Genomic DNA, 18,785 nt, shown 5'->3' with positions numbered 1-18,785 from the left:
TGTGCTCAGCTTCCATCCACAAATTTAGTCACTGGACTTGATGCTGTTTACCCAAATATTTTTTGAGTAACTCATCTGGGAATCTATAGGAAGGCTAATGTGTCTACAACAATCTCATCTCTTCTTCCAGATCTACTCCTTTTTTTTTTTTTTTCTCGTGAGGAAGATCAGCCCTGAGCTAACATCTGTGCTAATCCTCCTCTTTTTGCCGAGGAACACCAGTTCTGAGCTAACATCTATTGCCAATCCTCCTCCTTTTTGTCCCCACAGCCCCAGCAGATAGTTGCACACCCTTCTAGTTGCTGTATGTGGGACGCAGCCTCAGCATGGCTGGAGAAGCAGTGCGTCAGTGCGCGCCTGGGATCCAAACCCAGGCTGCCAGCAGCGGAGCGTGTGCAATTAACCGCTAAGCCAGGGGGCCGGCCCCAGACCTACTCCTTTTATTTCCAGTTCTACGAGTAACCAACATTTGTTATGACAAGGAGTATAAAAAACATCCCACAGGCTCCATGACTAACTCCAAAAGAGTTCCAAAAACATACTACACAAAGACATTTCTGGAATATGAGGAGAGCCACCTATGGTGATTACTTTGAAGGAGACAACTCTCAAATTACAAGAACCTGATTATTACCATACCAGATTAAATATATTACATACCACGTTAACAACAAGTAATTGAAGAAAGGAAGAAGCCCAGCAAGCTGACTCTTCAGTATAGTTTCCAGTCATTATCTTGAAGGGGGATGATCTCAGAAGGGATGCCTATAACACTGCCACAGAACACAAGGGGACAATGACATTCACTGGCCCTCTGGCAGGGGTCAGTCTGACAGTAAAGTCAGGACAGGCTTCTAGCCTCATACGTACTTCAGCCTTGAGTTGATGCGCTTCAGAGAGATCAGCCGGTCCTGAGTTTGGGCCAGAAAGATTGAGCCTGTCCTTATGTAACCTGTAAGAAAAATCAGTCCAAACTGAGACAGACCAGGCCAAATATAGGGTGGCAGAGAGGCAAGCCCACTAGATTATAAGTTAGAAGAACTGTGATGAGTCCTGGGACTGCCACTTACTATTCTTGGGCAAGTAAAGTAGCTTCCTCTGAGCTTCTACTGAAAATTTAAAGCACACCAGATACACTAAAACTAAGGTTCCATTCTCTATCCAAACATTCTGAGCTCAGAGTTTTGTGAGAATCAAATGAGATTATAATGTTCATAAAACCACTCTTACAATAAAAATGAAACATATCATTGCTAAAAGATCTTTTGGGGGCAGTGATGCCACCTAGAATCCGTCTCTGTTCTTCACTCCTTTTAGGCAGTTTCACCTTTCTCCTCCGAGTTTTGGTGGGAGTGTAACCCTTGATGAAGGCGACTCACAACATCAGCCCCCCAGAAGGTTGGACCCTCCCTCTCCTTCCCCAGTATAGACAGTGGGCAAGTGACCTAAGCTCAGCCAGTAAGACCCTCCTGGAGTACTGGGGTCTTGAGCAAGTAGGTGAATGGCTGGAGGTCACTCATATCAGGAGCAGCAGCATCCTGGCCAGACCATTCCAGACCATTCGTGTTGCAGCTGAGGGACTGCCTGCTGTACAAGTCCCCACATCCTGGCCTCCGTGCTGCCTCCAGCTAGCAGCCCCCTGCCAACTCTAAAGGCCCCCAACAGCCTTCCATCAAAGTCCTTTTTGCCCAAGTTAGCCAGAGGTGACATCTGTTGTTTGCAATCAACACACCTGATACAACCATTATTACACGTGAGTCAATGACAATCCTCCTAACTGCAATTACTCTTAGTTCTTATGAACAAAAAGTTGAATCAATAAGGTATCTTTTAAAAAGGAAGTATAGTGAGGACAATTTAAATATTTCCTTAATTTCTTTTGAAATCAGATACATACAGGCATACCTCGTTTTATTATGCTTTGCTTTACGGTGCTTTGCAGATATTGCTTTTTTCAACAAATTGAAGGTCTGTGGCAACCTCGTGTCAAGCAAGTCCACTGGCACCATTTTTCCAACAGCATTTGCTCACTTCGCTCACATTTTGGTAATTCTTGCAATATTTCAAACTCTCATAATTACTATATTTGTTATGGTGATCCGTGATCTCTGATGTTACCATCGTAATTGTTTTCGGGTCCCACAAACCACATCTATATAAGATGGGGTACTTAATCGATAACTTATGTGTGTTCTGACTGCTCTACTGGCCTGCCATTCCCCCGTCTCTCTCTCTCTCTCCTCGGGCCTCCCTATTCCCTGAGACAAAACAATATTGAAATTAGGCCAATTAATAACCCTACAATGGCCTTTAAGTATTCAAGTGAAAGGAAGAGTTGCACATCTCTCTTTAAATCAAAAGCTAGAAGCGATTAAGTTTAGTGAGGAAGGCATGTCGAAAGCCAAGATAGGCTGAAAGCTAGCCTCTTGCACCAAACAGCCAACTTGTGAATGCAAAGGTAAAGTTCTTGAAGGAAATTAAAATCGCTACTCCAGTGAACACACAAATGATAAGAACGCGAAACAGCCTTATTGCTGATATGGAGAAAGTCTGAGTGGTCTGGATACAAGATCAAACCAGCCACAACATTTCCTTAAGCCAAAGCCTAATCCAGAGCAAGGCCCTAACTCGCTTCAATTCTATGAAGGCTGAGTGAGGTGAGGAAGCTGCAGAAGAAGTGTTTGAAGCTAGCAGAGGCTGGTTTATGAGGTTAAGGAAAGAAGCCATCTCCATAACATAAAAGTGCCAGGTGAAGCAGCAAGTGCTGATGTGGAAGCTACAGCGAGTTATCCAGAAGATCTAGCTAAGATAATTAATGAAGGTGGCTACACTAAACAACAGATTTTCAGTGCAGACAAACATCTTTACATTGGAAGAAGATGCCATCTAGGACTTGCACAGCTAGAGAGGAGAAGTCAATGCCTGGCTTCAAAGGACAGGCCGACTCTCTTGTTAGGGGCTAATGCAGCTGGTGACTTTAGGCGAAGCCCATGCTCATTTACCATTCCGAAAATCCTAGGGCCCTTAAGAATCATGCTAAACCTACTCTGCCTGTGCTCTATAAATGGAACAACAAAGCCTGGATGAAGATGATGTTTACAACATGGTTTACTGAGTATTCTAAGCCCACTGCTGAGACCTACTGCTCAGAAAAAGATTCCTTTCAAAATATTACTGCTCATTGACAATGCACCTGGTCACCCAAGAGCTCAGATGGAGACGTACAACAAGATTAATGTTATGTTCAAGCCTGCTAACACAACATCCATTCTGCAGCCCATGGAACAAGGAGTAATTTAAACTTTCAAGTCTTATTATTTAAGACATACATTTTTAATTAATGTTTTAATAGTTTTTAACATTGTGAAATTTTGGGTTGTACATTTTTGTTTGTCCATACCATGTATATGACTCCCTTCACTCCTTGTGACCCCCCTCCAACTCCGTTGCCCCTGGTAACCACAATACAGTTTTCTCTGTCCATATGTTGGTTTATATTCCACATATGAGTGAGATCATACAGTGTTTGTCTTTCTCCTTCTGGCTTACTTCACTTAACATGATACCCTCCAGGCCCATCCATGTCGTTGCAAATGGGACGATTCTGTCTTTTTTTATGGCTGAGTAGTATTCCATTGTATATATATACCACATTTTCTTGACCCAATCGTCAGTTGAGGGACACTTAGGTTGCTTCCACTTCTTGGCTATGGTGAATAATGCTGCAATGAACATAGGGGTGCATAAGCCTCTTTGGATTGTTGATTTCAGGTTAGTGGGATAGATTCCCAGTAGTGGGGTAGCTGGATCATAGGGCATCCCTATTTTTAATTCTCTGAGGAATCTCCATACGGTTTTCCATAGAGGCTGCACCCGTTTGCATTCCCACCAGCTGTGTATGAGAGTTCCTGTTTCTCCACATCCTCCCCAACATTTGTTGTTTTTGTCTTGGTGATTATAGCCATTCTAACGGGCATGAGGTGATATTTTAGTGTTGTTTTGATTTGCATTTCCCTGATGATTGATGATGTTGAACATCTTTTCATATGCCTATTGGCCATCTGTATATCTTCTTTGGAGATGTGTCTGTTCATTTCCTCTGCCCATTTTTTGATTGGGTTCTTTGTTTTTTTGTTGTTCAGTTGTGTGAGTTCTTTATATACTATGGAGATCAACCCCTTGTCAGATGTATGTTTTGCAAATATTCTCTCCCAGCTGGTGGGTTGTCTGTTCATCTTGATTCTGGTTTCGTTTGTCTTGTAGAAGCTCTTTAATCTGATCAAGTCCCACTTGTTTATTTTTTCTTTAGTTTCCCTAGTCTGGGTAGGCATGTCATCCGAAAAGATTCCTTTATGACCAATGTCAAATAGTGTGTTGCCTATGTTTTCTTCTATGAGTTTTATAGTTTCAGGTCTCACCTTCAGGTCTTTGATCCATTTTGAGTTAATTTTTGTGAATGGCGATAGCAGATGGTCCACTTGCATTCTTTTGCATGTGGCTGTCCCGTTTTCCCAACACCATTTATTGAAGAGACTTTCCTTTCTCCATTGTATGTTCTTAGCTCCTTTGTTGAAAATTAGCTGTCCGTGTATGTGTGGTTTTATTTCTGGGCTTTCAATTCTGTTCTGTTGATCTGTGTGTCTGTTTTTGTACCAGTACCATGCTGTTTTGATTACTATTGCTTTGTAGTATGTTTTGAAGTCAGGGATTGTGATGCCTCCAGCTTTGTTCTTTTTTCTTAGGATTGCTTTAGCTATTCGGGGTCTTTTGTTGCCCCATATAAATTTTAGTATTCTTTTTTCTATTTCCGTGAAGAATGTCATTGGGATTCTGATTGGGATTGCATTAAATCTGTATATTGCTTTAGGTAATACAGACATTTTAACTATGTTTATTCTTCCAATCCACGTGCATGGGATATCTTTCCATTTCTTTATGTCATCATCAATTTCTTTCAATAATGTCTTGTAGTTCTCATTGTATAGGTCATTCACCTCCTTGGTAAGATTTATTCCTAGGTATTTTATTCTTTTTGATGCAATTGTAAATGGTATTATCTTTTTGAGCTCTCTTTCTGTTAGTTCATTATTAGCATACAGAAATGCAACTGATTTTTGTAGATTGATTTTGTACTCTGCAACTTTGCTGTAGTTGTTGATTATTTCTAATAGTTTTCCAACGGATTCTTTAGGGTTTTCTATATATAAAATCATGTCATCTGCAAATAGTGAGAGTTTCACTTCTTCGTTACCTATTGGGATTCCTTTTATTTCTTTTTCTTGCCTAACTGCTCTGGCCAAAACCTCCAGTACTATGTTGAACAGGAGTGGTGAGAGTGGGCAGCCCTGCCCTGTTCCTGTTCTCAGAGGAATGGCTTTCAGTCTTTCCCCGTTGAGTATGATGTTGGCTGTGGGTTTGTCATCAATAGCCTTTATTATGTTGAGGTACTTTCCTTCTATTCCCATTTTGTTGAGAGTTTTTATCATAAATGGATGTTGTATCTTGTCAAATGCCTTCTCTGCGTCTATTGAGATGACCATGTGGTTTTTATTCTTTGTTTTGTTGATGTGATGTATCACACTGATTGATTTGGGGATGTTGAACCATCCCTGCGTCCCTGGTATAAATCCCACTTGATCATGGTGTATGACCTTTTTAATGTATTGCTGTATTCGGTTTGCCAATATTTTGTTGAGGATTTTTGCATCTATGTTCATCAGCGATATTGGCCTGTAATTTTCTTTCTTTGTATTGTCTTTGTCTGGCTTTGGTATCAGGGTGACGTTGGCCTCGTAGAATGATTTAGGAAGCGTTCCATCTTCCTCTATTTTTTGGAATAGTTTGAGAAGGATGGGTATTAAATCTTCTTTGAATGTTTGGTAAAATTCACCGGAGAAGCCATCCGGTCCTGGACTTTTATTTTTTGGGAGGTTTTTGATTACTATTTCAATCTCTTTACTTGTGATTGGTCTATTCAGATTCTCCATTTCTTCTTGGTTCAGTTTTGGGAGGTTGTATGAGTCTAAGAATTTATCCATTTCTTCTAGATTGTCCAATTTGTTGGCATATAATTTCTCATAGTATTCTCTTATAATCCTCTGTATTTCCGTGGTATCCGTTGTAATTTCTCCTCTTTCATTTCTAATTTTATTGACTTGAGCCTTTTCTCTTTTTTTCTCAGTAAGCCTGGCTAAGGGTTTGTCGATTTTGTTTATCTTCTCAAAGAACCAACTCTTTGTCTCATTAATCCTTTCTCCTGTTTTTTTGGTCTCAATTTCATTTATTTCTGCTCTGATTTTTATTATTTCTCTCCTTGTCTGCTGACTTTGGGCTTTGTTTCTTCTTTTTCTAGTTCTGTTAGGTGTAATTTAAGGTTGCTTATTTGGGCTTTGTCTTGTTTGTTAAGGTGGGCTTGTATCGCTATGAGTTTCCCTCTCAGGACCGCTTTTGCTGCATCCCATATGGTTTGGTATGGCATATTATCATTTTCCTTTGTTGCCAGATAGTTTTTGATTTCTCCTTTAATTTCATCAATGATCCATTGGTTGTTCAGTAGCATGTTGTTTAATCTCCACATTTTTGTCACTTTCCCAGGTTTTTTCATGGTTCATTTCCAGTTTCATAGCATTATGGTCTGAAAAAGATGCTTGTTATGATTTCATTCTTCTTAAATTTATTGAGGCTTGCTTTGTTTCCCAGCATATGGTCTATCCTTGAGAATGTTCCATGCGCACTTGAGAAGAATGTGTAGTCAGCTGTTTTTGGATGGAGTGCTCTGTATATGTCTACTAGGTCCACCTCGTCCAGTTTTCATTTAAGTCTACTATTTCTTTATTGACTTTTTGTCTGGATGATCTATCCATTGATGTAAGTGGGGTATTAAGATCCCTACTATTATTGTGTTGTTGTTAATGTCTCCTTTTAGGTTTGTTAATAGTTGCTTTATGTACATTGGTGCTCCTACGTTGGGTGCATATATATTTAAAAGCGATATGTCTTCTTGGTGGAGTGTCCCTTTTATCATTATATATTTCCCTTCTTTGTCTTTCTTAACCTGTTTTATCTTGAAGTCTACTTTGTCTGATATGAGTATGGCAACACCTGCTTTCTTTTGTTTGCCCTTAGCTTGGGGTATTGTCTTCCATCCTTTCACTCTGAGCCTGTGCTTGTCTTTAGAGCTGAGATGTGTTTCCTGGAGGCAGCATATTGTTGGGTCTTGCTTTTTAATCCATCCTGCCACTCTGTATCTTTTGATTGGAGAGTTCAATCCATTTACATTTAGGGTAATTATTGATATATGAGGGCTTAATGTTGCTGTTTTGTCACTTATTTTCTGGTTCTTTTGCATTTCCTTTGTTTCTTGTCCCATTTGTTTCGGACTGCCAATTCAGTTTGGTTGTTCTGTCTTATGACTCTTCTAGTTTTCTCTTTGTTTATCATATGTGATTTTGTTTTGATTATTTGTTTAGTGGTTACCTTGATATTTGTGTAAAAAATCTTGTGTATGAGACAGTCCATTATCTGATGGCCTCCTATTTCCTTATACTAAGTCAATTCAATCACTTTCCTCTTCCCCTTCTAAGTCGTTCTTGTTATACCTTATTCTATCTTGTGTTGTGGCTGTGTGTTTACAGTGATGAGGTTAAATTTATTTTTGGTGAATTCCTTCCTTTGATCTTTGATTTTGGTATTTAAGTGGTTGCTAACCTATTCCGGTAAAGATCTACTATTTTTCTGAGTTTATCTCGTATTTTTCTCCTTGCTCCAAGCTTTGTCTTTTCTTTCTCTTCTTTTTTTCAGGCCTGAGGGCCTTCTTGAGTATTTCTTGTAGTGGGGGTCTCGTGGCCATGAACTCCCTTAGCTTTTGTTTATCTGGGAGAGTTACTATTTCTCCATCATATTTGAAGGATTTTTTTTTAATATTTTATTTATTTATTTATTTTCCCCCCAAAGCTCCAGTAGATAGTTGTATGGCATAGTTGCACATCCTTCTAGTTGCTGTATGTGGGGCCTTGGCCTCAGCATGGCTGGAGAAGCAGTGTGTCGGTCTTGGCGCCCAGGATCGAACCCAGGCCGCCAGCCGCGGAGCGAGCACTTAACCGCTAAGCCACGGGGCCGGCCCTGAAGGATTTTTTTTAAATACTCTTTTTATAATTTTATTTATTTATTTTCCCCCCCAATGCCCCAGTAGATAGTTGTATGTCATAGCTGCACATCCTTCCAGTTGCTGTATGTGGGACGTGGCCTCAGCACGGCCAGAGAAGCGGTGCGTCGGTGCGCACCTGGGATCCGAACCTGGGCCGCCAGCAGCGGAGCACGCGTACCCAACTGCTAAGCCACGGGGCCGGCCCTGAAGGATATTTTTGCTGGACAGAGTATTCTTGGCTGAAAGTTTTTGTCTTTCAGTATTTTGAATATATCATTCCAGTTTCTCCTAGCCTGTAAAGTTTCTATTGAGAAATACGCTGAGAGCCTGATGGGAGTTCCTTTGTACGTTATTTTTTGTTTTTCCCTAGCTGCCCGTTTTAATACTGTTTCTTTGTCATTGACTCTGGCTAGCCTTACACTAGGTGTCGTGGAGTGGGCCTTTGCCTGTTGACATATTTAGATGACCTGTTAAGCAAGCTTACTGGTATTTCCTGCTCCGTCTCCAGATTTGGGAAATTCTCAGCTATTATTTCCTTGAATAGACTCTCTGTTCCTCTTTCCCTCTCTTCTCCCTCAGGAATACCTATAATTCTTATGTTGCATTTCCTAATAGAGTCAGATATTTCTCGGAGACTTTCTTCATTTCTTTTTAGTCTTAGTTCTCTCCCCTCTTCCATCTGGAGCATATCTGTATTCCTATCCTCTACAATGCTAATTCTTTCCTCCATGTTGTCAGCTCTGTTCTTTAAAGATTCCAGATTCTCCTTTATCTCCTCCATTGTGTTCTTCATCTCCATCAGCACTGATTGGTTTTTCTTTATGATTTCAATCTCTTTTGTGAAGAAACTCCTAATCTCATTGTATTGTTTGTGTTGTCTCGTATTTCGTTGCGTGTTTTTGTGATAGCTATTTTGAAATCTCTGTCGTTTAGGTTACAGATTTCTGTGTCTTCAGGGTTGGTTTCTGGGTGCTTGTCATTTTCCTTCTGGTCTGGTGATTTCATGTATCTTTGCATTGTGGTTCCTGTATTGGTTTTGTTTTTCCTCATCCTGGAAATCTCTGGTTGCAATTTCCACCTGCCGCCAATGTGTGGGGGTAAAGGGCTGTGTAATCTGAGCCCCCTGCGCTCTGCCCCGGTTTTTCGCTGCGATCCGCGGGGTCGCTTGGTCTGGTCTCGTCAGCTGAGCTGCAGGGTCTGGTTTGCGGGGGGCGGGGGGGGCTCTCTCTTTTGCCGGCTGGGTCTCTGGCACGGGAGGCTTCTCGTTCGCCCCTCGTTATCCGCTCTCTGGGGTGCTCAGATGTTGATGGTACCCCATAGCAGTTCTGAGTCCTCTGTGTGGGAGTTTCCCACTGGCTGAGAGAGCCCGAAGAGCTACGGTTTCCCTGCAGAGGGACGCCCCTCCCCGCTCTCTGGGAGCCGCACGGACCGGGATCGCTGATCCGATGGGGAGGGAAAGGAGTTCTCCTTACCTCTCCTCACTTCCTCCGGGGGCCCAGCACATTCCACTCTCAGAAGTGCGGCAGTGTGGATCTTTCCGATCTTGCTTTTCACTGTCTAGGATTCTGTTGTTGGTCTGTGACTGTTCCTTTTGTTGTATCTTATCGGGGGAAGAGTTTACGGGAAAGCTCACTCCGCCATGACACTGACATCACTCCAAGACATACACTTTGTAAGGCTATAGCTGCCATAGATAGTGATCCTCTGACGGATCTGGGCAAAGCAAATTGAAAACCTTCTGGAAAGGATTCACCATTCTAGATGCCATTAAGAACATTAGTGATTCACGGAAAGAGATCAAAATATCAACATTAACAGGAGTTTGGAAGAAGTTGATTCCAACCCTTCTGGATGACCTTGAGAGGTTCAAGACTTCACTGGAGGAAGAAACTGCAGATGTGGTGGAAACAGCAAGAGAACTAGAATCAGAAGTGGAGCCTGAACATTTGACTGAACTGCTGCAATCTCATGATAAAACTTGAACGGATGAGGAGTTGCTTCTTATGGATGAGCAAAGAAAGTGGTTTCTTGAGATGGAATCTACTCCTGGTGAAGAAGCTGTGAAGACTGTTGAAATGACAACGAAGGATTTATAATATTACAAAAAGTTAGTTGATAAAGTAGCAGCATTTATTTGAGAGGACTGACTCCAATTTGAAAGAAGTTCTGTGGGTAAAATGCTATCAAACAGCATCGCATGCTACGGAGAAGTCGTCTGTGAAAGGAAGAGTCAACTGATGCGGCAAACTTCGTTGTTGTCTAATTTTAAGAAACTGCCACAGCCACCCCAGCCTGCAGCAACCAGCACCCTGATCAGCCAGCAGCCATCAACATTGAGGCAAGACCCTCCACCAGCAAAAAGATTATGACTCGCTGAAGGCTCAGGTGACGCTTAGCATTTTTTACCAATAAAGTATTTTTTAACTAAAGTATGTACATTAGTTTCTTAGACATAATGCTATTTCACACTTAATAGACTACAGCATAGTAAACGTAACTTTTATCTGCACTGGGAAACCAAAAAATTAGTGTGACTCACTTTATTGCAATATTTGCTTTATTGTGGTGGTCTGAAACGGAACCCGCAATATCTCCGAGGTGTGCCTGTGTGCCTTTTACTGACATGACAAGAATGTCCCAGCTTAGAGAACTGAAATTTTGCAGGCTGTTTTTTAAAATTAGTAGATATACCAGACTACTGCAGTGATCTAGGCCAGTGACTTGTGGGCTCATCACTCTCTGAATTTCACCCTAAGACAGACAAAGGGTTCAGCGGTGATTTTCTACTCACTACCAAAGGCTGCATCTAGGAGAATACCACTGTATTTGAACCTACAGAATATGTCATGTTATACTACGTTAAATCATGCTCACCAAAACAGACCTACATATCAGAACAACGTATCACCCATTAACAAGATTAAAATTCCACTATTTTCCCCCAGAGGACTTTTAAAGTTTGGTCTAGAGCAATTCTGACATATAATTTGGTGTCAAAGGTTAAGAGCCATAAAATAGAACTTTCACAAGTCAATAAGAAAAAAAGGTAGACACAGGACATTAAAAAGCAAGTCAAAGGAGAAATAAAAATGGCCAATAAACCTACACAATAATCTTTAACTGAAAGAGACGTAAATTAGAAGCTGATAACTTTTTCCACCTCCCAGATTAGCAAAAAGTAAAATACCCAATACTGAGAAGACTGGAAAGACATAGGTGCTCGCACGCACTGATGGTGAGAGGATACAACCCTCTTGGAGGACGATTTGGCAATACCTATCACAGTTTAAAATACGTACACCCTTGGCCCAAATTATCCATCTTCTAGAAATCTATCCTTTAGAAATAGCAAGAGAAAATAAGGATACACAGACAAGGATTTTTACTGAATCATTATTTATAAAGAGAAAAAAAGGAAACCTATAAATGTCAGGTAATGGGAAAATGGATAAACAAACTATGGAATGCACATCCTATGGAACATTACTCTGCAGTTACAGAGAATGGAACAGACTTATTATATGTGCTGATTTGGAGAGCAGCCTACAATACTATTTAACTTTTATTCAACTATTAAAAAATGATACTGTATTTGAGGCAACACAAAATGAACACATAACAGAGAAATAATTCCAGATCCAAAGAGCACATGATCAATTGTTACATGAATAGCACTGACAAAGGTAACATATAAGCTTGGAGAGACAAGATCCATGTGGGCTGGATGGTCTGGAATGGATGCTGCATGAAGTACTGATGTATCAGGATATTTAAGGCCAGGCAGGATTTGGATAGCTTGAAGGAAGCAAGCAGGCAGTTGTCTAACTTTGAAAACATAAGCCAATATATTTGGTCAGTTCAGAGAGAGGAGCCTCGGAGATGAAGACTATGCCTTGTCAGTTGAATTTCAGTTTTAGGTAAGTCAGTGGTTTTCAGGCCTGCCTGCACATTAAGAATCACCTGGGAAGTTTTAAAAAATTGCCTGGGCCTGGGCCTGACGCTCCAAGATTCTGATTCTGTGGGTCTGGGGTGAGGCCTGGACACAGGTAATTCCAACGTGCAATGATTCCCTCGCAAGCCTGGAGGCACATCAGCTAAGAAGCTTCAAAATTTACATGCCCAAGGCCACATCCCAAACCAACAAACTGAACTATGAACTAGAATCTTTGAAGGTGGGAACCCTGCACCGGCCATTTTAAAAGCTCCCTAAGTGATTTTTGGGGGGGAAGAGTAACTTTTCATTTTAATTCCAAACTTAGGGAAAAGTTGGAAGGCCAGTACAAAGAGCTCCTGACACTCTACTCAGAATCGCCAATTGTTTGCATTTTGCCTTCTTTATCATTCATATTCTCCCCCATCTCCCTCTCCACATACACATCTTTTTCCTGAAGCATTTGAGAGGGAGTTGTAGACACTGTACCCTTATTCTTAACTACTTCAGTGTGCATTTCCTAAGAACAAAAACATTCTTTTATAGAATCACAATACAGTTATCAAAATCAGGAAATCAACACTGATACAATACTATTATCTAATCCATGGTCCATACTCAAATTTCACTAATTGTCTTAAAGATGTCCTTTATAGCTCTTTGTACCTTCAGCCCAGGATCCAGTCCAGGGTCCAACACTGCATATAGTTGTCATGTCTCTCGAGTCTTCTTCAGTCTAGAGCAATTCCTCATTCTTTCTCTTCTTGACCTTGATATTTTTGAAGAGTACAAGTCAGATGTTTTGTAGAACATCTCTCACTTTGGATTTGCCTGATGGTTCCTCACCATCAGATGCAGGTTATGCTTTTTTAGCAGGAATACCCCAGAAGTGATGCTCTTTCCTTCCATAATGACTGTCCCACTACTGGTGATGTTAACTTTGATCCTGTACTTAAGGCAGTATCTGCCATGTTTTTCCACTGTAAAGTGACTATTTTTCCCTTTGTGATCAACAAGTAACTGGTGGGGAGATACTTTTAGACTAGTTAAATATCCTGTTTCCTCTTTAATTTCACCCAGTAGTTATAGCATCCATTGGAGAGTCTTGTCTGAAATAATTATTACTATGATGGAGGCCAAACGGTGATTTTCTAATTCCATCATCATTCCTTTACATTTATTAGTTGGCATTCCTCAGTAAGGTAGACTTTTCTCTTCTTTCCAATTTATTGTTGTACTTATTTTATCAATATGGACTCCTATTTTACACAGTGGGTTATAATCCATAGCTCCTATTTTCTTGCTCAAATTATCCCAGATTTGACGAGGATGAGTCCGTTCAAACTGGCTCCTCTGTCCTTTGACATGTCTCCATCATTTTGGGAGCACTTCCTTACTTTCTGACACAATAAAAAGTTCCCAGTGCACTACTTTGTACTTTCCCAGCCCCAGCAAGGAATCAGTCACTTCTTCGAGAAGCTCTAAAGCTTCCCATTAGGTGAGAATGTCTTTTGAAGCCAAGATCTGGGCGCTAGGTGTGCTCACGCTATTGTGGTGCCATTGCCTCCGAGCCCTCTCAGCTGACAGCTGGAAATCGTCCCCTTGGGACTTCTCACTCTTCCTAAAATCCACGACTTAATACTGACAACATCTTCAATCCCAATCTCACACCACAGGAGTCATTCTAGTTATCCTCCTTTCCCCATCTGTGACTCTTTCTCCAACTGTGAGAAACCTGGCTCCCTTTATCCTCACTAATTCTAGAAAACACAGAAAGCAGCACTGTCCATCCCACTGCGAAAAAGAAACTTGCTTATTTGAGGTCAATGTTTGTTCACATTTCTTTTAGTCTTTAGACTGACGGTCCACAGTCAAAGTGTTGTGGTCAAAGTCCCCCAGGTGAGTTCTTTCCCCTGTGGTGTAGTTGTGATTCACGTGAACTGCAGTTGCGTTCCCTTATTTCTGGTAGTATTCCACTGGAGGTTCCTCCTCTTGATGATTTATTTTATATCTGAGTATCCAAAATGTTAACATGGTTCTAAAAGTCAAACTACACAAAGTAAACTGAGAAATATCACTACTCTCTACGGCCCCCCTGCCACACCCTATTCTCCCCCTCACCCTGTGAAGGTATCCACCCTCAGGAGTTTCTGCTTTATCCTTCCTGTATGTATTTCTTTTTTTGCAGAAATAAGTATATACTCGCATATTTTCTTATTCTTATTTCTTACACAAAAGTAGCACACTGTATGTACTTTTTTATACTTTGTTTTTCTCATTTAACAATGTATCCCAGAAATCACTCCATAGCAAGCAGTTCACAGAGAGCTTCCTCATTCTTTTTCCATCTACCCAGTTCTCCTTTGTGTGGATGCACATTTTAGCCAACCAATCTCGTATGCATGGACATTTAAATTTGCAGTCCCTACATTTGCAATTAAATAGTGTTACAATAAGTAATCTTGTGCATGTATATTTTTGTACAAAACATCGTTAAGTGGAAAAAACATGGTATATAATAACATGCTTAATAGAATCTCATTTTGGTTAAAAAAAGTATGCCGGTATACACACACACAAAAAAAGAAGTCTAACAGGGTACAAATAGAGTGATAACCTTTTGGTGGGTATTCTGTGGGGAGAAAAGATTTTCACTTTTTATTTTTTATATTTCTGTATTGTTCACATTTATTATAATGAATACATAACTTACGTTTAAAACTTTTTAAAAGTTCCTTTTAACCTACTAAGTAATTTTTAAAAATTGATTTATCACTGACTTGGAAAACTGGCTTAATCTCCCTGCATCTAGCTTCCTTCGTCTGTAAAAGAATGACCTTTCCTTATTATTAGATCAAATAATATATGGAATACTTTCAAAAGATTATTACAACTTTTAGATTATCACATTCATTCACCTGACAAAAGTTATATCACACGCAAATTGAAGCACTCCAGAAACTAATATTTGCACACCCAGGGAAGGAGGACTCTTGGAGTGATCCAGTAATTCTGATTAAAAAGTAGTTAACATACACCTCATGTAAATGAACTATTTTCAGAAGATTAGCAAATAATATCTTATCATTAAATCTAGGTTGTACATATATGTCACTTATCTTTATTTATGACTCAAAAGCAGTCCGCTGAATGAAGTGATCATGGTAGTGCACACCTGTACATTCTGCCAGATAACAGAATTCTCCATCAGGGAAGCCCCTAGGTCATCTTTCACTGCACAACTGGTGAACTATAAAGGGGGTGATAGATTGAGGGTGATGCCCCTACTCTCCCTTGCCTGACTCCTCACTGCCCCACAAGCATCAAGGAGAAGTCAGGCCAAATAAGGGGTTCAGAGGGTGACCTGGAATGAGCAGCTAGGCTAAGTTACCTTACAGGAAAGAAGCCTAAGACCCTGATTCCTCTGGAATCCAACCAGCTGAGCAATGCAAGGCTCAGCAAGCACTACTAACTGAACCCAGTGGACTGGGAGTGAGCAGTTCTATCTCTGGGCCCATTATCAAACCCTAGTTAATACCTGGCGATTGAAGTGCGCTGTTGCCATCAAATTAAATCCAACCAAAAGGGGCTGTTGACTGCCTGTCCTGCCTGTAGCAGGCATCTTCCCTAGTAAAAGCCAGCGACAGTGTAGCATCAGGAACTACTTTTACTATATTCACTCCAGAGCCCCTGCCTCACAAAGGGCGCCTGGCCAAATTCGATGACACCATGGGGAGTCAGGCTTATATACCGAGCAGGGACCAGGGTGAGGCCAGTGGCGCCTACGGCACCCCATGAAGGAAGCACTCACTCTCAGCATTGTGCCAGTGCAGGGTCGGCCTAGGAGCCATGCTTGCCTCCCCCTAGTCCCGGCCCTGCCTGTGTGGCCAAGAATATACAGCCTCTTCCTTCCCTGCCTCTTTCTAGTTCGTCTTCTGGCATCTCCTCTCTCCACTTCCATGTCTATCAAGTCCTAGTTACCAGACATTCAGTCTTAATTTACAATTTACAAATAAGGTTACGTCTTATGAAAGTATGAATTATACGAAACAGAAATGTTAGAACACCTTACCTTCTGATCAAAATTCAAATCTCACCTCCCCCAATTAAAATTGCGTCATATGTCACATACTTTCTAAGTTGGCTGGCAAAGTAAACTATAAACTGTGCTTGCACGATGATCACATGGCAGAGTCACTTTAGTTGGCAAACAGAAAAAGCTACTATCCCTTTGTCAGGATTGGTCTTGAATTATCTGTGGTTTGAATTATGCAAGGTCTTCAAAAGAGCAACCCTCACATATGCAAGTGTCCTGAATTTCATCACTGGGCCTTGCTGCCCCCTCATGATAATTAGTGTGGTCACCAAACACTTTCATCAGCCATGAGGCTAGGCTCAACTCTGGGCTTCTGGCTAATTCATCACCTGTCTTTCTACCTTGTTATTGTATGGGACCATAGTGTAGATTAGTCTTCCTGTTCTTGGAACAGTTCCTACTTATTCAGTACTATTTAGCTTATAATTCCCTGTGTCTTTTTCCCCCTGATTACACAGATAAGGAGACGTATAGAGTCATGTGCTACATAACAACGTTTCAGTCAACAGTGAACCACATACATGACGGTGGTCCCAGAAGATTAGTTCCGTATAGCCTAGGTGTGTGGTAGGCTACACCATCCAGGTTTGTGTAAGTACTGTAGGGGAGAAGAAATTTTCCTTTACTCTTCTGGGTTCTGCTGGCTGGTCTAAGAATTAAATTGACACGAGACAGATTAACAGGAGAAAAACAAACAAAAGATTAATAACGCAGTATTCATGGGAGGAACCCAGGAAAACCGAGTAACTTGCCAAAATGGCCAAAGCCCTCAGCTTAAATACCATCCTCAGCTAAAGACAAAAGAAGATGTTGGGGGTGGAGGGAGTCAGGGACCTCAAAGGGAAGGAAGGCAATTCACAGGTAGGTGAAAAGGAGCAAACGTCTGGAAAACAAGTGTTTGTTTGGCCACACAGAAACAGAAGAACACAAAGAGGAGCCCAACAAACAGGCTTTTCTAGGTTCCTCCCTGTCTATCGCCTAGTTCATGTTATGCTAAAGTGCTAGCTCACTTCCTCAGACAGGGTTTTTTTAATCTGAACCCTTTTAGGCAGTTAAGGGCGAGGTAACAAGAAAAACTTTCTGAGTCCTTTGTTTCTTAAAAATAATCAGCCTAAAGTAATCCTCATGTTAAAGAGACACATTTTGGGGTGGCAAATTTTGCTCCCCTTCAGTGCACTCTATGACGTTTGTACAGTGAGGAAATCGCCTAACGACACATTTCTCTGAATGTATCCCCGTTGTTCAAGTGACGCATGACTTATGTTTAAGCTTTTTAGTCAGAAACATCCTCACTAGCAATTGGTGAAGTTCAGTGGGTCAAACCATATTTAACTACCCAGCACCTAAACTTAAGTTCTTCCTCCTCCTCTTCATTTAGGAGCCAAGTGTTGCCACTTACTATACTTCAATGAGTGAAATATACAGGAAATGGCCCAGGAAAACTTCCATATCATAAGAATTATAGCATCTGAAATGGATCTGGGATATTGATTGAATCCCCTCAGTTTATAGACACGGAATTTGAAGACACCTCAGCAACCTAAGTGATTTGCCCAAGGTAAAACCCTGACTAGTGGCAGAGCCTAGACCAAAACTCAAATCTGATTTATCAAATCACCAGGCAAACATGGGGTAGGACCAGACACAGTACTGAGTAAAAGAGTCTGGGGGACAGGCAGACCAGTAAATGGTAGATTACCTGCTTACCTGTTTGGATCCCAGTTTCTTGTTCTAACTGATGGTAGAGTTTGTTTGAATAGTCTGCCATCTTCTGCTCAATGGCCAAGTGCCTGGCAGTACTTAGGATGCCAGCACAAAACCTCGTAGAGCCAGCAGCCAGCCTGCAGGATGGATGCAAAATGCCATTAGGTAGACTCAGATATGTGTGACTGCAACAAGTTCAGGGTTCCTCATCATAGCATTGTTTGTTATATCAAAAGATGGCAACAACCTAAATATCCATTGACATGAGGCCAATTTCAAATTTTGGGGTTCACCTATACAACGGGACACTATACAGCCATAAAAAGGAATGAGAAAGCTTTTATGGACCAATAAGGAACAATCCTAATGAAAAAAGCAAGGTGAGAAGCAGTGCTTAAGGTACGCTACCACTCGTATAAAAAAGAGGAAAAAAAAGTGAATACCTATATTCATATACATACACTGAGCAATACATATTTGCTGATACATGTAGAGGGTATCTGGAACAATACACAAGGACGTTAACTTGCCTCCAGCAAGGTAAACTTGCAGTGAGAGGTCAGGGATGGGAGGGAGACTTTTCCCTGTACAGTCTTCTACAATTTTCAATTCTGAATCATGTAAATGTATCGCCTAGTCAGAAATAAATGCCATTTAAATTGTAAAAATGTTGTCCAATTTGTGGTAGGCAACAGAACATAAAAAGCCTGGAACAAAAAAAGGACATTAGGGTAAAAGTGAAAAAATTCAAATAAAGTAGGACCTTTAGTTAATAATGATCTATCAATATTGGTTCATTAACTGAAACATTAATACTAATGTAAGATGTTAATAATATGTGAAATTGGGTGGGAGGCATACGGGAACTCTGTACTATCTTTGCAATTGTTCTGTAAATCTAAAACTGT

The 18,785-nt window shown here is 40.9% G+C and overlaps 1 protein-coding gene across 2 annotated transcripts in view; it reads right to left on the bottom strand.

The window, feature by feature from the left end:
* Positions 1 to 424: 424 nt before the first annotated feature.
* Positions 425 to 18,785, bottom strand: part of LOC147913092 (pyruvate dehydrogenase phosphatase regulatory subunit, mitochondrial-like) — a 29,582-nt gene continuing 11,221 nt past the window's right edge. For both annotated transcript variants that reach the window (XM_087419940.1, XM_087419941.1), the window contains exons 3-5: positions 17,881 to 18,014; positions 871 to 952; positions 425 to 773 (exon numbers count right to left, since the gene is read on the bottom strand). In XM_087419940.1, coding sequence (XP_087276066.1) covers positions 713 to 773; positions 871 to 952; positions 17,881 to 18,014 — 277 coding nt within the window. In that variant the 3' untranslated portion in view covers positions 425 to 712. The remainder of the gene's footprint in view (positions 774 to 870; positions 953 to 17,880; positions 18,015 to 18,785) is intronic.

This window comes from Ceratotherium simum, chromosome 30 (assembly GCF_057802395.1).
Source record: "Ceratotherium simum simum isolate JZ-2026a chromosome 30, ASM5780239v1, whole genome shotgun sequence".
NCBI classification, from domain to species: domain Eukaryota; kingdom Metazoa; phylum Chordata; class Mammalia; order Perissodactyla; family Rhinocerotidae; genus Ceratotherium; species Ceratotherium simum.
The sequence above is the reverse complement of the archived record's forward strand: the minus strand, read 5'-3'. Positions and strand labels throughout refer to the sequence as shown.